The sequence below is a fragment of the Phalaenopsis equestris genome, unplaced genomic scaffold (assembly GCF_001263595.1).
Source record: "Phalaenopsis equestris unplaced genomic scaffold, ASM126359v1 Scaffold000320, whole genome shotgun sequence".
Taxonomy (NCBI): Eukaryota; Viridiplantae; Streptophyta; class Magnoliopsida; order Asparagales; family Orchidaceae; genus Phalaenopsis; species Phalaenopsis equestris.
The window spans coordinates 135398-156232 of record NW_018164762.1 but is presented as its reverse complement, the minus strand read 5'-3'; the positions used below and the strand labels follow the sequence as shown (position 1 = coordinate 156232).

General features: G+C 32.4%; 1 protein-coding gene across 4 annotated transcripts; it reads right to left on the bottom strand.

The window, feature by feature from the left end:
- Positions 1 to 1039: 1039 nt before the first annotated feature.
- Positions 1040 to 20041, bottom strand: LOC110025647 (F-box protein At5g52880). Of its 4 annotated transcripts, none has more exons than XM_020726235.1 (7): positions 19802 to 20028; positions 16550 to 16675; positions 14332 to 14431; positions 14067 to 14254; positions 12657 to 12808; positions 2974 to 3141; positions 1040 to 1523 (listed from the first exon to the last, which is right to left on the bottom strand). In XM_020726235.1, the coding sequence occupies exons 1-6, from the start codon at positions 19941 to 19943 to the stop codon at positions 2995 to 2997; spliced, it is 855 nt and encodes a 284-aa protein (XP_020581894.1). In that variant the 5' UTR covers positions 19944 to 20028; the 3' UTR covers positions 1040 to 1523; positions 2974 to 2994. The 4 variants fall into 4 exon arrangements, with proteins under 4 accessions (XP_020581894.1, XP_020581893.1, XP_020581891.1 ...); XM_020726234.1 differs by having other exon boundaries at positions 1052 to 1523; positions 14332 to 14419; positions 16550 to 16701; positions 19802 to 20041; XM_020726232.1 differs by having other exon boundaries at positions 1053 to 1523; positions 16550 to 16701; positions 19802 to 20041.
- Between the last annotated feature and the right edge of the window lie 794 nt (positions 20042 to 20835).

The window sequence follows — 20835 nt, the reverse complement described above, 5'->3', positions numbered from 1 at the left end:
TAGGTTAGAATTAGGTGGTATGTATGTAAATGCCCCCTTTTTTTTATGGTTCCATACCAAAGCGAGCCATAGAAAGCTAATAATTAATATATCTCATACTTCGATGGAGAGTTTGTGACATCATGTAGTAAAATATTTACTGAAATGCACTTCCAACCATCCAATAAGCATTTTTATATCAAAAGTCATAAAAATATAATGCCAGCTATGATCTTGCAGACCACGTCATCAAATATAGATGATACGTAGAATATTTTAGCTACAATTATGAGAGATTTCTCAATATTTAGAGACAAATCATGCCCATATTTTTAGCCTCGTGGCTGGAAAACGAGAACCAATGGCATAAATTAATAGCACAGAACAGTAAATAAGAAAATATCTACACATAATTAGTCTCCAGTAAAAACAAAATAATAAATGCATATCAATCTGGTCATAATCAATTATATCATGATTTTAATTATAAGAACCATCAAATACTTGGAAAACATGCAATGGATTACAACATTACCTGTAACATTACCAAAAAGAAAAAAAAATCAAATTATTAATTTCATGTTTTACATCTCATTCATGAGTGGATTCGTCTCTTTTCTTTAATTAATTATAACAAGTCGGGAGAGTCAGATCTGTTGAATCATAATGAGTAAATAAAAATATAATTGCACTATGATAACACCTACAAAATGAGAACTATATGCTCCTTTTCACTTTTTTTTTTTTTAATTTTCATTCATTAAAATAAAGTTTAAGCATTTTTTTTCATGGAAGAATCACATAACATTATGATGCACATAAATGAGAATCAAAACTTAAGAACGATGAGATGAAATAAAACACTAAAAGTTGACTAGTGTTTAAATTTAAAATTCACAAGTGATGTATGCCTCTTACCACCCCCAATTCCACCATTATCTGAAAGCTAGTTGTAATTAAGGGTGTGTTTGGGGCAACTGGAGCTTATTGATCAATCTGTTGATAAACAGATTATCCTCACAATATGCTATTCTACAAATTATTCAGATAAATTGGTTGTCTGTTTGGAGGCTCCGCTTAAAAACAACTAATTTGCAGTTGTTTCTGAATAAATGATCATTTTGTCACTGTTAAGTAATATTGTGTGTTGGAGTATATGCAACATAATCACTACTACAGAAGCAGAAAACCAATTCATAACAGTTTAAAAAAATAAGATACAATTCTCACTTAAGAGTGAGTATCAAAACCGATAAAATAAAGAGAAAAAAAATTACAATTAAAATTAAAATTATTAAACCCCGACGACGAATGTCATGAGCTGCACTGTCCTCCAGGGAAACCATCCTAACCTGATCACTGTCAGCAGTGCGATATGCCGGAATATCCGCCCATCTGAAGAAGTCGTGCCTCTCAGAGACGCTTCTGAAGCAACCGTAAAACTTTCTCACGTATTTGTGTTTGACGTAACGTAAGAAAGTCTGTAGTCCGCAGTAACACAACACATTTCTCGGGAGGTTCATGAAATCTTGGAGCTCATGTTTCTACAAGGACAAAGCCTGTAATCTCCCGTAGTTGGAGCTCATGTTTCTACAAGGATAAAGCAGAAAACTCATTAGCCAGATCATTAGTTCATCCCAATATAAGCTTGAAACATTATTCATAACTCAACTAAATGGGCTCAACTTGTTGCATAATCCTCCATCTAATTCATATCTCAACTAAATGACTTCTACAAGCCAACATAGGAATTCTAACATGAAAAAAATGCCACGGAAAAAATTTCACATAAAAAAAAAACAACATGGTAGTAGGCTTTCCATTTGTTTTTCCATGGCTTCTACAAGTCGAATTTCTCAAAGATCCTAATTGCCGCAAAAATGATGAAGCAAAATTACCAAAAGAATGTCACAGAAAAAATCGACATTCCAACATGAAAAAACGAAAAAACATCTCAAAATCAATTGAATGTCATTCATACGCAATGCTTCACATCTTAAGCATCATACTATGCATAGAAAACTTTCCATCATAAATCAGAAGAGCCATTCATATGCAATGCTTTACAGTCATTCATATGCAATGCTCCATTGTTATACATCGTAAGAAAAGCGATGTAAAAACTTACAGAGCACAACAATGTAAGATCGCAGAGGAGAGGAGGGAGAGAAAGTCAATAGATGAGTGAGAGAGGTGCAATGAGGTCGGGGAAGAGGATCGAAGTTACCTAAGGCACAAGATGGGTGAGGGCGACGGCGCGGGTAGGTAAGTAAAAAAGAGATCGAAACGCTGGCCTGCGGTGATGAGGGTGCGGGCCGCGGCATGTTATAGCGCAACTGCGCGTTTGGCGGGACACGCTCAAAACACACAAACCAAACACTGCGGGTAGGTAAGTAAAAAAGAGATCGAAACGCTGGTCTGCGGTGATGAGGGTGCAGGCCAAACGCTGGCCTGCATGTTATAGCGCAACTGCGCGTTTGGCAGGACACGCTCAAAACGCACAAACCAAACACCCTTGCCGTGTTTTCAAAAAGCAGAAGTTGTTCATAAACCGCCCCAAACGCACCCTAAGTCGAGTCGACTCGATATGCTTGGGATTGAACTTGGCTTGATTGAATCATAAGTTGTTCATGTTCAGTTAGAACTTGAGCCGAACTTTCACAGACATGTCCATGTTTGGCTTGCTTAATTATTTTTTTATTAATCATACTTGATTGATAATTGCCTTGTTAATATTAATTAAAGAAGTTAAAAATTTAATTAAATACCTAACTTTTTATATTAAATTTGATTTTTCATGTAAAGCTTGCAAACAAGCTAAATTCTGAATGAGCACTTGAGTTTTTGTTATAAAATTATTAAAAATTGATTTTATAAATTTAAATAAATAGACAAATCTCGTACTTTAGGACTGTTGAAGAGCAGCAGAATAATATTTTTTTTTTTGAAAAAAAAAATCATATAAACATTCAGGAGGGTAGTTTATTAACACACCTCGTAATTTAGCTAAAAAACTCAGCCTATCAGCCTCGGGAAGGCCCACAACTTAGGGAGCCATTTAGGAGCAGGAGATCCATCAGAATCACTCTCATCACTATCAGAGAATGAGAAAGCCAATTTATGTCTGCTACTCTCGCAATCGTCCAGTAGATAATCTACAAGCTGATGATAACAGGCAATAACAACAGATTAGAAAAAACAAAAATATAAATGTCTAAGCAAAATAATGAAATCCAAAACTAAAATTGTGAATCCTTGAAAATAGAATAGCTGCTGGCATCAAAGATACAATCGCCTGTGAACGGCCTAATATTTTTTAGGGGCATCTACTTACAAAACAACCAATTCCCCTATGCATTTACATATCCAACACTATAGTTTTTACATTTATACCAACTAAATCGTTTCATGCACAGGTGAGATAGCATATATGTAAAAATTAAAATTTATATGTGAATAAGCATGCTTGTATGTACACACAAGTACATGTGTACATATGTGAGTGTGTATGTATGTACATCAATCACTGCCATTAATATTTTCATCTCTACCGTTGGAAGTATCTTCGCTATGGCATTTCCATAACTCACTATATATTGATTACTAACGCCAACAAAGAACCTCTCCTCACAGAGTCTCAAAGTTAACCAACTTAATTTCCACCTTGGAACCATCAAAGTAAGGAGAACTCTAACACTATATAGACGCGATCGAAGGGGTAAAATGTGATGAGAATGAAACAGGAACTAAAATATCATCTCACTAGTTGAAGGCAAGTCCAAGTTGAGCTGATTATTTTATTAGAACTAAAAAAAATGCATTTGCATGGGAACTTTCAGATATGCAGGGCGTGTAGATCTCAATTATGAACCAAAATGCATAATCAAATTATAATAAAGGTAACCATTGGAACGAAGTCTATTCAGGTGGTCCGATGCACAAATTAGATATCCAATGTGAAATGGTGATGAAATCCATTACATTAGATTTTAGAACCGGCATTTTATTAAAATCACATTTTTTACTCTTTAGGGAGACTCCGTTACTTCATCCCGGTTACGAACAACGCCGGCATTTTACTGTTTTTATGGGAAAAAATTTGTGTGCGTAAGACGTACGCAACGCTGCATGCATAATGGATGTTATATGGGTGTTATATCGACATTATATTCGCGTTATATCCCTTGTAACCTCCATATAACTTTTTCATGTAACCTACAATCATGCAACCTACAAATATGTGAAAACAGAAGCGCAAAATTTATTTGTAAGTTCAGGTAGGTTACAGGTGGGTTATATAAAGGTTACAAGGGATATAACGCGAATATAATGTTGATATAACCTTCATTATGTACGCAGCACTGCGTACGCCTTACGTATGCAAAATTTTTCCATTTTTACGACCACGAACATTGGATTGCGTCCCCCGATTCGTGAATAAATAGCGAAGGAAAGCGGGGGTAGCGACCATATCTACCGGTAGTCACCTAGCCTATTGTGAGGAGGAAAAAGTGTTGGATTTACATAATTTTGGTTTATATCATGCCCTAGCTTTTCTTTTGGTGTTCAATTCGTTGGTGAGGAGAAGAATTGTCATTTTGTCTTCTTGAAATTTTATTTTTTTTTCAGTTAATATCATCGGATCTAGGGGGGTGATTGCACATGGTTGAGAATTTGCATTTATAGACCAAACGATTCTTCTTTATTTTCAGATCTAACACACCAAAATATGTTTTTTTTTTTTAATTTTTATGTCATGCATTTACCTGAGTTTAATGCTTTGACCATTAAATAGAATGATATATAACAATGAAAGCACTGTTTTTGGATGGGTTCCAGAACAGACATATCATTTTGAAAACCCTTCACAATTACATCTATCATTATCATTCACAATTTGATGTTGACTTCAAATGAATCGGTACCACCTGAAGCATATGAATATCAATGGGTTGAATCATTGCGGACAAAGAAGTAGTCAGTCAAACCGTAGGATGATAGTGAAGGTGTCAAAGAGATGGCAGACTTATGTGAAGTAATCACAAATGTTTTAGTTAACGCTGGATATTTTATGTTGTAATTCAATAATGTTGTACGAAATGTTTTGTTATTTTTAATTGACTGTCGTTATAATGTAATACACAAAACAATGTGTACCCATGCCTTCAGAATTTCAGTGCCTTTGTCTTTCTAAGTTTTTTTTTCTGACAGAATTTCAGTGCCTTTGTCTTTCTAAGTTTTTTTTTTTCTGACATTTTTAGGAAAATATTTTAAAGTGGCCATTACTCTTTTTCTAAAGTTGAATATGGAACCTTGGGTGGTAGATATTTAAATGCATAAGACTAGTGCGGTTTTGGTTCGGATAAGAACTGTACAAATGCATAAGAATTGTGTGGCAAGCTCTGGCATAGTGATGTTGCAGCATTTCAGTGGGTTTGGTTCTTCTTTATATAAAGTTAACCGATTTAGGATGCAGGATCACTTGAGAAAGAAGGAATGCTGCATCAGGAACTGTAAATGCATAATAATTGTGTGATTTTGGTTCATATAAGAACTGTGTAAATGCATAAGTATTGTGTGGCAAGTTTTGGCATAGTGATGTGGTGGCATTTCCAAGCTTTTGTATATACTTATTTTTCAATGGTAATGGTGCAGCAAGCTTTTGCATTTACATATTTTTCAATGGTTACGTTGCGGCACAATTCATTGTTTTTAAAGGTGATGGATAAATTGGGATATTTCTTCCTTATATTAGTGAAGGCTTTAACTTTTTGGTGGATGCGGCATTTCCCAAGTTCCACTGGAGTGGGTAGGAATGCCGGTATATATATCCATATGAATGGTGATGTTGCAGCGATGTCTACTTTGTAGTCAGGCTTCAATTGTCGCATCCCATGCCATATGCTTGGTCTTGAGGCACTGTACACATAATTTGCCGGCTTGTTAAACTATGCTTTACGTATCTATACCACACAATCTCTATGTATATACATATTGATGCACCTGTAGCTAAAAAAAATGAAGTTTGGTACTTGATATCTAATTTCATAAGAATTAGATATCATGGAGCAGTTAGAAATTTTTTTGGATTTAGATATCTGATTACATTACAATTAGATATCATTTGTGCATTGCTGGTGGTAAATCTTGTTGTTGAATTCAGCTATCCAAAAGTAGATGTACTTATTTTGATAAATTGATAGATAGATTGATATCTTCTTTCCAACGGCAATAATGCGGCATTTTTTAACGGCCAAGTTATTTATAGGCAACCAGTGCTGCCATTGCAAATGTGGTTTATGGATACCAATCCGCGGATTCTCAATTCAATGTAATATATGAGGTTATCTTGTCTATTTTTTGGCATTTGGAAATGACCTGCTTTAAAGAGATATTGACATTTGATCCACTATAATGGTCATTTCTTCCTACTTGCATTTTCTTGCTGTGAGGTTTTCTTGTAATTTGGGACAAAGAACACTACAGTTTTATACAAGAGACAAAGATGCTTCACTCTCAAATGGAGAAAGATGTATTTTAATGATGTTGTGAAGTAGAATTTAACAGAGGAGCCCTATGTTTTGCTTGAGTTAAGCTAAACTACAGGAACTTTAACTGAGAACTGTATGTTATGGCTGATTTTCATTTTACAAGGCACTAGATTCTTATGCATTTAAATATTAAAATCGGGACTTTAATTGAGAATTGTACGCTGCGTGTGCCTCTTTGTAGTTCGGTACCTATTCTGAATTGGCTTTGGCTACTTGCGCCTCTTTTATAGTTTGATGAGTCATTTGACCCAATGGATTATTTTCGATGGCCTTTTTAATATGCATTTGTACATGCATAAATATAGTCTGTAAGTGTTTCTGGCAACTAAGGTTCCCCTGCATTATGGGTCAACTGCTTTTTTCTGATGAAAGATTATTCATTTCCATGTGTTTACTCTGAATCTTGAGATTTTCTTGTTATAAACTTCCACTATACTCTACGGTTTGAATCTGTTATTATACTTATCAAATTATTTTCTTGAATATGCTGGCAATTGAGGTTTTAGCTTGTAATCCCTTTTGATTTTGAATAGTTTTATGAGCCAGGGCACTCAAATTATCTTTTCATTCAAGTATGAGGGGCTATATTTAGACTGTTACATCTATTGTAACTTTTCATTTCTTAATTTTAATGCTGTGAGGAATGTTGAAAAGGGATTACATGTGGAACTTCTTAAGTAGAATAAATTTTAACTCTCTAACATTCATGTGCCTTTTTTTGTTTGACGGATAAAAATTCATCATAATTTTTAAAGTAAAACGTCTTTGTACGAGAGCACTCTCAGAATGGGTAATCTCTTTCGAGAGGGCCATCAAGTAATCCGTTCATTTCTTCTATTTCCATATTTTTGTGCTAATCATCAATGAACAGGATTGCACTATCAAAAATGAGCTCAAGCAATTCGACAAGCGCTAAGAGGGCCAAACATCAGCATGTTTTCTATGATTGCAACCTCTTATGTGTTGTATTCACGGCAAAAAATGAGACAATGTTGGGCTAAGGTTTTATAGATGACCAAAAATCTTATGAATATAGAGTGCAAACTTTTTCAATGGCTTAATGAACCGAGAGATGCATACATGAGCAAGGTGATGAAAAGATATATTCAGTTGATGATGCGATGAAAATTGATGTCAAAGACTTGAAGTTTCTCCTGAATACACTGTTTTTGTTTGATTTTATAATTGTAGCATTGTTTTTATTGTTGTTAAAAGTGTATTTGTTTTGATGATGTTAGTGTATTTTGGGGGACAAAGTGTAATACTTTAGATTTTTTTTTAATGCAAACTCAATTTTTTGGTTGAGATGCAACTTATGTTGAACTTATGCTTGTATGGTTAATTTGTGGGTTTAAAATTATGTTATTGTTTCCTCTTGAATTCTCTTATCGAGTTGTGACTGATAATAATTTAATAAATTTTGTATTGAATTTATTCCATATGCAGCACTTTTAGAATTGTGTTTTTTAAACAGAACTATTTTTTAGCACAAAATTGTGTTGACAACGAAGGGATAACTCAATCATTTGTCAACAGGCAACACTTTTAGAACTACGTTTTTCAAACAGACCAACTGTTTCTGAAACACCGGCTTTTGAACAATAGATTTTCAACAACTTTTAAACCCAGCTTTTCTACCGTCACAGCTGAAATAATAGCACCCTAAATAGAAGACATACAAGAACTTCATCAGTTGAGCCATCGGTCCCATAATTAATTCTCTAGTGAACTCAACGGATAACTTTCAAATGCTCAATCTTCGTGCCTCCTAGTCCTAACAAATCAAAATGTATCTTAAAGATGAAAAGAAGATGATTTTAACAGTTGTCATTGTTGGGTTCTAAGCTCTGAACGTGAATAGTGGAGGGTTGGGTTAGGTAGTAGACAACTAATGTAAAATTTCATCAAAAAATCATGACATGAATCATTTAAATCTTTGTATAAATGTTAGCATATCCCTTGAAAACAATGTGTTGTATAGAAGACATACATGAACTTCATCACTTGAACATCGGTCCCATCATTAATTATCTAGTGAACTCAATGGATAACTTTCAAATGCTCAATCTTCGTGCCTCCTAGTCCTGCCAAATCAAAATGTTATCTTAAAGATGAAAAGAAGATGATTTTAACAGTTGCCAATGTTGGGTTCTAAGCTTTGAACGTGAATAGTGGAGGGTTGGGTTAGGTAGTAAACAACTAATGTAAAATTTCATAAAAAAATCATGACATGAATCATTTAAATATTTGTATAAATGTTAGGACATCCCTTGAAAACAACGTGTTTTATAACATGAATATAATGAAAAGTGTAAAAGGGTCGATGCACTGATGCCCTATTATAGTGTTAAATAACCAAGGGTTTCACACTATGGATGGATGAGGAAAAAAAAATAATCCATGAAACTAACTTTGGAATATAGATATCCTTACAAATAAACTAATTGAATTTATAGATATTACGATTCATAGAAACATAAATATCTCATGCATTCAAAGAAACAAAATGGGTTAGAAAAAAGTCTAAGCAAATTAATGGTTTTAATTTTAAACTTTAGTATTCAGGTTTGAGTCGTACTAGAAATGATATAGGTGTAATTATAAATAAGATTTTGAAATATGATTTTATAAAAAATCATAAAATTGAAGATAGAATTATAGTCTTAAAGATTGTTGTTTATACGAGAATTCTTAGTGTTAAAAATGTTTATACTACTCAAGCAGGTTTAGATATATGTTGAAAAGAAAAATTTTGAAATCACCTAGAAGAATTAATACAAATGATAACTCTTGAAGAAAAAAAAATTATTTGAGAAGATTTAAATGAGTATGTTGGTAAAGTGACATAAGATTTAAAAAAAAAAATCATGTTGGATATAGTTTTGGAGCAACTAATGAAGAAGGTAAAGTCAGATTATATTTTGTTTCAACTTATGATATTGTTATTGCTAATACTTTATTTAAGAAAATAAATATGCATATTATTACTTATAGGAATGAATCTAATAAAACACAAATAGATTATTTTCTTATGAAAAAAATAGACGCCGAGATCGTAAAGATTTCAAGTTAATTCCAAGTGAAAATTTAAGCATCCAACATCGATTATTGGTTTTGAATTTTAAAATAATTAATTGCAAATGAAAAATACAATTAAATATTATCATAAAATTAAACGAGGGAAATTAAAAGAGACAAATAAAATTATTTGTATGAGTAAACTTCAAAATGTACTTAAAGTTTGATGAATTAAGCATAGGTTAAGACGTGAAACAAATTTATGTCGTGCAAATCTACTATAGAAATTATACATTTATTGAGAAGTTTGATGAAGAAGTATGGAGAGTATAACGAAGATATACATATTATTTTTGTTGATTTAAAAATAGTTTATGATAAGATACCAAGAGAAATACTTTGAAGAGTTGTAAAAATTAATTGTGTTGATAGGACTTATATTCAAGTTATTAAAGATACGTATGCTATAATTGTTACTTATGTTCGAACAAAGTGAGAATTGACCAAAGATTACATCAAGGATCGACTTTAAGCCCATATTTCTTTTTTAGTTATGGATGTTCCTACTAGACATTTATAAGAGGATATACATTGGTATATGCTTTTTGTTAAAGATATCCTCCGGTGGATAAGACTAGAGAAAGAGTTCAAGAAAAACTTGAATTTTGGAGTTCAATTTTAGAGTTTAACGGCTTTCGTTTGAGTGATCTAAAATTGAATACATAAAATATAATTTTAATAGTAATAGATCTAGTGGTGTGGTTATAATAATGTGTGATCAAGTCAATAAAAGGAGTGAACATTTTAGATATTTTGGGTCAATTGTTCAAAGTGATTGTGATACATATGGGCATGTTTTTAGTAGAATTCACATCAGATGGTTGAAATGAAGGAATATTGTATGATAGAAAAGTACTGCTTAAACTTAAAAGAAAAATTTTATAAGATGGTGGTGAGACATGTATGCTTTAAGGTGCAAAATTTGGCCTAGAAAAAGAAGCATAAAACTATGTTAAATGTTGCTAAGACGATAATGTTTAGTTGAATAAGCGACTTTTCACTTAGAGACACAATATGACATGAATATATGCGTGAAAGGGTTCGTATAACTCTAGTGGCAGGCAATATTAGACAGAGTCGTCTTAGATGTTTTTGTCACATTAAACATCGACCATCTGATAATTATGTTAGAGGAGTAAATTTTTAGATTTGACTTTAGGTAAAAAAAGGTAGAAGTAAACCTAAAAAAACTTAAGCATGTTGTATAAAAAATGATCTTAATCTTTTAGAATTAAATGAAAACATGACACTCAATAGAACACAATGGAGAAAAAAGATTCATGTAGCCAACCCTACTTAGCGAGATAAAGACTTTGTTGATGTTGTTGTTGCAATGGCATTTAATACTACAAATTCATAGTATTCACAGTCAACAAAGTTGACACCATCCAGCATGGATTAATGGAAGATGGCTTCGGGCATTAAAAGTGAAGTAAAATCATAGGAGTGAAGTACCAGAATAGTCACCTAAATATCTACATTAGATCATGTTAATCCTAGAATCTATAAAAGTGTCAATTTAGCCTTCGTACTTTTAATATGGCTTGAAATAGTACATACAGATGGACTATTCTAGCTCATATTAAAAGAATCCGCGAACTAAATTGATGTTGTTATAAATTTGAGGCTAAAATTACCCCCTACAAAAAATCAAGGGACTATTTTGACAGGTTCTCAAAATCAAAGTCAATATCGACAAACTATTAGTGAAGGACAAGCTTCAAGAGGCCCAATACAACGATCTTAAAGAGACATTCTCAACACTCAAAAGATGAAACATGCAGCTTAACCCAATGATGAGACTTCAAAAGCCAAAACTAAATCACAGGCACTTTGAGACATGCCTTCGCAATCATTATAACCAATTTATGCTTCATTTGTTCCAATCTTTCATATTATTTGTTGACCCTCCTTCGGTATGAGAATTCTCGAGTAGTTATGAAAATTATTAAATAGATTCAGGGCTTTGTGGTCATTGTCATAGCAAAACTCTTATATATATATAACCTTGATCAGTACTAGGAGCATGTTCATACAAAAGGCCTAGCAAGTTTTCGATCAGAAAATTTGTTGTTAGTTAAAAGATTGTGATAGTTCGTGTGGTAAGAAGTCCCATTAGTCGGTCGAGAATTTTTTGAAAGAAAGAAAAGTTAAGGGCGTAAGGAAGGAGAGGCTTTCATCATTAGTAACAAGTTTTTCGTTATATTCTAGCTTTCATTTCAATTAACCTCTCTAAGTATTCTTAACTCTTTGGCTTTCCTGTGTTCTTCCATTGGGTTTCAATCATCTATTCCTTCAATTTGGGATGGAAATATTTGGTTGGATATTTTCAAAATGTTCATACTTTGGAAATGTGTTGTAATTTAAGTGCAAGAATTTCAAAAAATGCACGAGTAGTGTGATTGGATGCAAACCAAATGAAATGAATTTTGTTTGCATAAATTTTGATGCGAGGAAAGACGAGTGGTGATGCATAGTTGGTGGTGGCGGATGACGAGCAGAGGTTGGAAGCGAGTAGAGCAGCACCAAGTGGCAACGCCGGCAAAAGCCATATTGGGAAGGTGGCACAATGTACTAGATAAGCACCCGAGTTCACAGATTATGAAATAAATAAATAAAAATTAAGCTGTGATTTGCAAATTCCTCAAATTTTTACTTTCAATTTATTTTTTAGCCCACTCAATGCCTAAATTTCTAAAACAATGCATTATAACACGCTACAACCAAAACATCCCCAACCAAACAACCCCTTGTTAAAAGTTGAGATGAGGTTTTGAAGCTCTTTCAACCCACTTTTACAAGGCCCTTGAAACAATTTTAGATCAATAAGGAAATATAAAATCAAAGGGGAAAATAATCAAGAGGGAAGCTATCAAAATGACTTGAAAAGCCGACAATAAAGAAATAAGCAATCACACAACTCAATTAAAACTATAGAGAAGACTCAACTGCAAGGTTGGTGTTCACCATTCACAAAACATGTAAATAAACTCTCCTGCATGTAAGGTGACATGGTTAAATTATAAATAGATACATAGGGTGCCTTACCATATAAGCTGGAATAGGCTTGATTTTTATCCTGCCTTGTTCACTTTTACGACAACGGTGAGGTGTATCACAAGTTAAGCCACTGAGCCAGATTACTGACTGACAATGCATACAAATTGCCCGGTGCGGTCTAGATCTCCAAGCAGAGCAACCTGTAATAGGGTGATTAACTTATGATGAATTCAGCATTTAAAATTTAGTCAAACAAATACCAAATGCAATTCTTGAAATTGTTTGCTAGAAAAAAGAAATTGACAGAATAAGCTTAAATATACATAGAGAAACAGGAAAGAAAAATAACACATAAAATCATCCTCTTTGGATATATACAATTTAAAAATTCAATTTTTCACTAAATACAAACCAATGCAATTATCAGTAATGGGAGCAAATCAATAAAGAGAGAGAGAAAGAGAGATGATCAGATAACATATGAAAATTCATAAAGAAATTGATAAGTCGGTCAAAGTAGAATTATTTAGGGTTTGAAATGATAAATTTTTCACTTTTGAAATATCAACTTTCTAATTAGGGTTCATAATTTGATTGTGCGAGAAGAAATGCTGTCACTATAAAACATGAAGATGAATGTGCATGTGCTCTCTATTGGAAACTAAAGGTGACCCTAGAAGTTTTCTAATGGAGCTCCATCACAAATATGGCATAGTTATAGGTTTTTCATGCAATGTAATTTTAGGCTCTTAAGGAAAATCAAATAGGAAGGAAGAATAGGAGAACTAGATTGTTAAAGATAATAAATTATAGATTGAATCTTCTTGATCATTAATTGCATCATGTGCCTTCATTCTCCTTGAATTGGAGGTGATGGCACTCCGCACTTTTGCTTGTAAACTTATTTGTTCTTACTTTCTCTTCTTTAGATTTAGTTCTCTGCCCCCACATGTTCAAAGCATGAAAGAGAAAGAGATAAAGGGAAAGAGAAAGAGTCCAGAACAACTTTTGAAAGAAATTATTGTTATTTCAGGGTGCTTTTGGGGCGGCGATGCGGAGCTGCACCGCAATTTTTCCTGTTTGGAAAAACTGTGTTTTCACACTATACCTGACTACTTGGGGTGACTGCCTGAAAGCTATTGTCTAACTTTTTTTCAAAAATAAATAAATAAATAAATAATTTGTAATGGCCACCGCAGCTTTTTGAACAACAGCTTCTTTTTCAATAGCTACATAGTTGCTTGTTCAAACAACTACAGCTAGCCCAAACTGACCCTACATAAAAAAAAATACAAAGAAAGTCTATCTTCATACTCATGAGAGAAGAAACTTAGATTTTAATAAATGAAAACTTCTATCGATGATAGAAAATTTTAGTTACAAAGCATGAAACATGGAAATAGGAATCCTTATCTAAAACAAAGTTATTTTCTAAAGCACGAATTGGATGGAACATACCAATAAATCTCCTTATAAAAACCCCTCTCCAATCAAAATTAGCTGACAAATCTCTGCCTATCATAATAGCATCAATATTATCAGCATAATCACCGGATTTGCTGTGGACAAAAAAATTAAACTTGCCAAATATTATGGAATATTGAGACATCCATAACATATTTTCTTTTGCGGCAGCATTCCACGACCTGAAAAAATAAACGGAACATTAGTATGGTAAAAGAAAAATAACTTCTTCAAAAGAGAAAAGAGAGAAAAAAAATACCGACAAACAGAGCTAGCATTGACCAAAGACCTCACGTCAAGCGATCTGAAAACATGGAGAAGGATATCCTGTGGTAGGTGTATAGAACCTGACAAATGCACTTTATGACCAAATATTACATAAGTAGTATGCAAACTAAATCAGCTTTAGAAATTTTCATAATGACTAATTGATGAGACAAGCATTGCCAAATTTTGTATTTAAGCAAATAAATAACATTTTAGTTTTACAAAGCTAATTAGCATTAGATATTATGAATAAAGGAGAAGACCAGAATAAAGAGACTGAAAATAAACAATTACAAGAGCAAAGTGGAATTTTCAGATGAACAAAATATTTCCAAGTCATTTCCATTTTAGTCTTGATTATTTAAAATTGTTCGATCAATCCATCAACTCATCAAATTTGAACCAGTCCAGTTCAACCATAAACTAGCCATTTCTTTGGACAAAAATTGGCAAAGGAAAGCTTTCCATGGAAGTACTTGGAAAATTTTAGAGCCAATCTCACTAATTAATACAAGTTCAAACAGATGAGACTCCAAAATGCCCTAAGGGAAAACTTTCCTCCACAATTTTTTATCCAAACAACTGAATGAGTTTTGGTAGGACCAACTCAGATTAGATTTGATGAGTTGGAAGACTAATAAATTCAATGCCTGAAAAGGCCAGGCTTCAAAATAGATGCACATCAAAAATTTAAGAATCATTTTGATCTGTTAATCCCTTCATTAGCATATTTAATTTAAATTTTACATCAAACTTTATGGACTTTGAAAACCAATGAAAACATGATAACAAAGCTTAACCAAGTAGCATTTAGCCGTTTAGAGTTTCACAGCCATAAACCCACAAGCGCCATTTAAAAAAAAACACATCTCAGTGAAAATAAAGGTGAAGCTCATCAATCCATAACCATTCTAAATCTTCTGCATTACATTGAAAAGATAGTGCAAAAAAACAATCAGGAAAACAAAAAAAATAAAGGAAAATTTGCATGCATGCCACTTAATTCTTATGTAATTACATATCTAATACCTAAACTTCAATTTTTACGTATATGCTACCTTATTTATGCTTGAAAGATGTATTTCACATTTTAAAAGTTAAAATAGCTATAGTTTTGATATGATATGAAAAATTTGGGCGGTATAAATGTAAAAAAGTTTAGGTGTTAGAAATGTAAATACATAGGAATTGTGTGATTGTATGTAAATGCCCCGAAAATTAAAAACATAGCAAAATCATGTCACAACAACTAAAGTCGTCACTCATAATCATAAAAATAGTTCTTTAAGTGGTATAAGCTCGAGGAGAAAGCCAGTAAAATTCTGGAGAGAAATTTAGGTCAATCAACCTAATAAGCACAATGTATCATGTACACACGAGTGTAAAATGCTCACATAGGTTATTTGATACTAAAATTATCGTCTTAAACAAGACTTTAGCATCAACCACTAATGTATCAGACTTTAACATTGGTTCGCTAAGAGAATTCAGATGTGGTTATCGTTGTTCCTGACAGTGCAAACAGCATTAGCTATACCCATGTGCCAAAATTTTCACTAACAATAAAAAATAGATAATGCCTTGTAGAACTAGCACAATACCAAGTTGAACAAAAACCCTTGCAAAAAAAAAAATAGGGGCCATTTGGGATCACCTTTTACTTTTTGCTTTTCATATTCATTTTTATTTTGTTTATTTAATGTTTTGATTTAAATTAAAATATATTTGATTGAGGATGTTAATTTTAAAAACACTCAAAATATCCCTTAGGTGTTTTATGTGTTTTTAAAAACAAATTGATTAGTTTAAAAAAATAAAAAATAAAAGGAAAATTTACATTCATGCCACTCAATTCCTATGGATTTACATATCTCACACCTAAACATTCATATTTACACACATAGCAGTCAAATCTTTAATATCACAACAATCATAGTACTACCACTTAAAAAACAAAATACACATTTTCATGTGTAGGTTTAAAGCACCAAAATGCCATGTGTGTAAATATGAAAGTTTAAGTGTGAGATATGTAAATACATAAGAATTGTGTGATAGGTATATAAATTTTCCAAAATAAAAATATATAAAAATTATGACAACCAAATATCTTTTTAAAAAAATAAAAAATAAAAAATAAAAATAAAAGTGTTGCCAAATAGGTCCTTAGGACATCAAAAGTGAACACACCATAAAGTAATGTGTTATACCTTCGTGTTCGAGAACTTTGAGACGCCTCCTCTGTGCAACCATAACATGCTTGAACTCGGATGAAGCCAGTGTTTTCTTCTGCTTGGGCAGTGCAGCTTCTGCAGCTTGGACAAGAAGATTTGCAGCTGGAATTCCAATGCTTGGTTCAACACTGTAGAAATATGGATATAAATAAGGAATATTTACATGCATACGACTCAATTCTTATGTATTTACATATCTAACTCCTAAACTTTGCTTTTTTACTTATATGCCACCTTACAATTCACCACCTTACCTATGCATGCAAAGGTGTATTTCACTATTTAAAAATTAAAATAGAGTTTTGATGAAATATGAAAGATTTGGGTTGTATAAATGTAAAAGATAAAGTTTAGGTGTTAGAAATGTAAATATATAAGAATTGGGTGGTACGTATGTAAATGCCCCCATAAATAAATAGAATCACATATGGAGCTAGAAGGATGATGTCTGATCAATAAGGCCAAAGCACTTGTGTATTTAAGCACAACTGTTAACTCGTGCACTGTAAAAGAATACCTTTAGTAGAGAACTTTATTGGAGATTTAGCACATGTATTTTCTCTTATTTACTAATTTAACAAGTACTTCTCATTTGAAAGTTACAGTCATACTCAATCCAGTTGAAATTTTTTTAGTGAATCTTTATATTTACAAGCTTTAAATTTTACAGTCATACTCAATCCAGTTGAAATTTTTTTAGAGAATCTTTATATTTACAAGCATGGCCCGTAATCAGTTGAGCATGTGGATACACTTTTGAAACTATCTTTAAATACCAAAATTTTATAATCCCTTCAAATTTGCAGTCCAAACTCGTTTTAGTATGCTGCTTATCTGTTTCAAGATTTACTTTTTGCAGTCTTTATTTTACTTTATTATGTGTGTCAATTTATTGTGCAGCACTTCACTTACCGCACCTTTTACTTTCTTTCCAGCAGCAATCTACATCCACTTGGGTGTGTTGATCAATATTTTACAAAATTCATTTTTACTGCAACTTATATATTTATTTGACAATGCAATCTAACACATTCTTTGGATGTTTTAATATTTAAATTTTTGCATTGCATATTTATCTATAATAATGCAAATTATTTTAATTACAGAGGTGTTTTCTAAAAAATCCACTCCCCACAACTCCCTGTTTAGGTGTGCACTAGAATCGACATATAACGCTCAAATGCTTTTATTTATAATGATACCACTCAAGCTTTAAAGAGCACAACAAAATTGACAAATTTCCTTCCTAATGATTTGTTAAATTATTATATGATTTGATTGGCACGCATAAATACATGAGGTTGCTAGTTCATTTCAAAAGCTATGCTCTTGGATCTGTCTATAAGAAAAGTTTTGGTAGCATTCACGCAAATATATCTAGTTTACAATGGGCGTACAAAAAAAGTTCCTAGGGAATTTTCAATCTTTATAACTGAATGAAATGAATAAAATTTGTCATAACTAAATGGTTGATCGTCACAATTTTGCTCTTCTTCATTATCTAGTTGTTTGGTACCTCCATCTCTTGCAAAATTTTATTAATTAATTCCAAGTTCATAGGCAGAACTCTGTTCTAAAAGAATATTTTTTGAAGTTAAAGATACATTATGCGTCCAAGTTTTTGACATTTCAAGCATATAAGTTTGATAACACAAGGCCTTCTCAACGATGTGAGGATTTTTATTGAAGGTGGGCTTAGAATCTTTGAACAATAGACTATGGTTAAATTCTTTTTGAAGGAGTTCGTTACGGGGTTTGGAAAAGGAGATGCATAGCAAGAGGAGAAAACCAAATAAAAAGAAAAAAACATTGAATCGAACAGCATGGATCACAAAATACTTGGGTGATGCATTGTCATGGGGTGTAGTGAAAGAGATATAAAACCGAAGGACAAGCGAGGTGATGGGAGAGAAGGAAACAAAATAATAAATAACACGCTCCTTCAGACAGCAAGAAACCTTGCTGCAGAAAACATAAGTGTCAATGTTGGCTGAAAATCTAAAAGTTTAATATTTTCTCTCATGTATAAACTTGGTTTTAAAGAACATAAAAAGTTGTTTAAAATAACATCTTGAAAATCAAATGATCAAAAATAACACTAAAGGACTCAAAAAACAGAAGACAACAGTATAATAAAATCCAAATCCATGTAAGATAAAGATAAACTAATGAATTAAGCATCTGAAGCAGAATATACTCTTTGCTTGATCTAAAATCATTCTCCTTCGAATGGGATGGACAAAATCTTTATGAACTTTTCAAAAGTAACCATCCATCCATCCATCCATCCATCCATCCAATAATTATGAACTTTTCAAAAGTTATTAAAAGCAATTTAACTACAAGGATTGCAAGCAAAAAATCACACGTAAAGACAGATAATTACTCCACAATTATTGATATTATATCTCCTAAGGTAAGACAAGCCTACATGTTCCTAACGTTTTCAAGGCATGCGTCACTAAACAATTTTTCAAATATTTACTACTATAAGTAATACTATTTTACTTCAAATGCCTATATACAAATGCATAACATAAACTTATGTATTTAAATGCTTGCTTTCTAAATTTAAACAAATTTCTTCCGAAGAAAATACAAGGCACCAACATATAATGTTATCATGGATTTGGCATAATGCACACTTCAGTGATAATTGATTAGCATGTATCAAATTCTAAATAAATTTCAACAGTAACGAACAAACATGATCACGAGCTTTCCTTTTAAAAAATACGCTTGAACATTGTTTTACAATTTTAAGGATGGATTCCTTAAAACAATTTCAGATAGTTTGATTATGGTCCAAGATATTTATATTTGATAATGGGATGAGAACCGTATGAAGCTATGCATCAAATAAGTATATGAATATTAATGTTAGCTAACCACGATTACATTAATGCTCATTATGAAAACACAACATAGAAAATTTGAAATAACAAATAATAATAGATCTTATGATTTTAATTTACAGACGGTATGGCCTTAAAGGATTGGAATAAGTTAAAAGATGGTTATTCCAGTTAAGAGAGTAAAATGGATCTAAATATCTTCTTTAATTTTGCAAAATTCACATAGGACTGATGGGAAAACCCTCACTACCGGAATAGATTTCCCAAACTAAATTCACAACTAGGTTTGAATTGAACATCCATAATAGCTCAGAAGAATCTAATCAAGGAATGTAGAAATAATATCAAACAAAAGAAATAGGGGAATACTAACTTGGGAAGAAGGCGAAAAGCGGAGAGAGTGTCGCGGAAAATGAGGGATTGAACATTCTTTGGAAGCTTGGAGTAAGCTCGTCTGAGGATGAGGGCCAGCTCTTGACAAGACGAGGAGTAATCGTAGGGGCGGGAGAGGGCATCGGCTAACCCTAATTGAGCGTACTTTTCAGCTTGCGACTTCCCGCCTTCGTCGAACCCCTCTGCCATGTATTTCGCCATGGAGCCGACAATTTTTTCAACAAACTTTAGTTGAAATTACTGTTACTTTTTCAACTTATAAGAACCTCTAAGCCTGTTTTTTTTTTTTTTTTTTTTTTTTTGGGAAATAATTACATACATCCGAAATATCCATATTTACAAATTAATCAACTAAGTGATTTTTTTGAGCTAAGAACAAACTATAGACTCTGATAAAAATGAAAAAAAATATGAATTATGATTTTATCCAAAATTTTGATTTTTGAGTGAGAACTTGAAAATTAAATGAAAGGGGGTGGTTGAATTATATAAATAGGAAGTTTAGGGTGGTCTTTATGTATTTGCCCTCTTTTTTTTTTTAAATATTTTGTTTATGGTTTTTACATACATGGTGCTCAAGTCTTAGGTATTTACATATCTAACATATCTAACACCTAAACTTCAATTTTTTTACGCATTTTAAAAGCTAAAATTTTGATATTTTTAATGCAATAATTAAATATTTGGGATGTATGAATGTAAAAAATAAAATTGAAGGGTTAGATATATAAATAAATGGCAATCGTGTGGTATGTATGTAAATGTCAATTTAATTTTTTTTAGTTAAAAAAACATGTATTCCATATATTATAAATATTTTTTTATAGGCTGCCAACATATAGACTAATGGGTCGTTTGACGCTGTGTTTTTCGCGCAGCACGATTTTGTTTGAAAAATGCGGCAAGAGGACGTTTTTAAAAAATTTTGACGAAATGTGGGGTGTGGGTTCGGCCCCACAACGCCCGTTTCGTATTAATTACTCATCTATCTTTTACTATCCCACCCCCAACCAC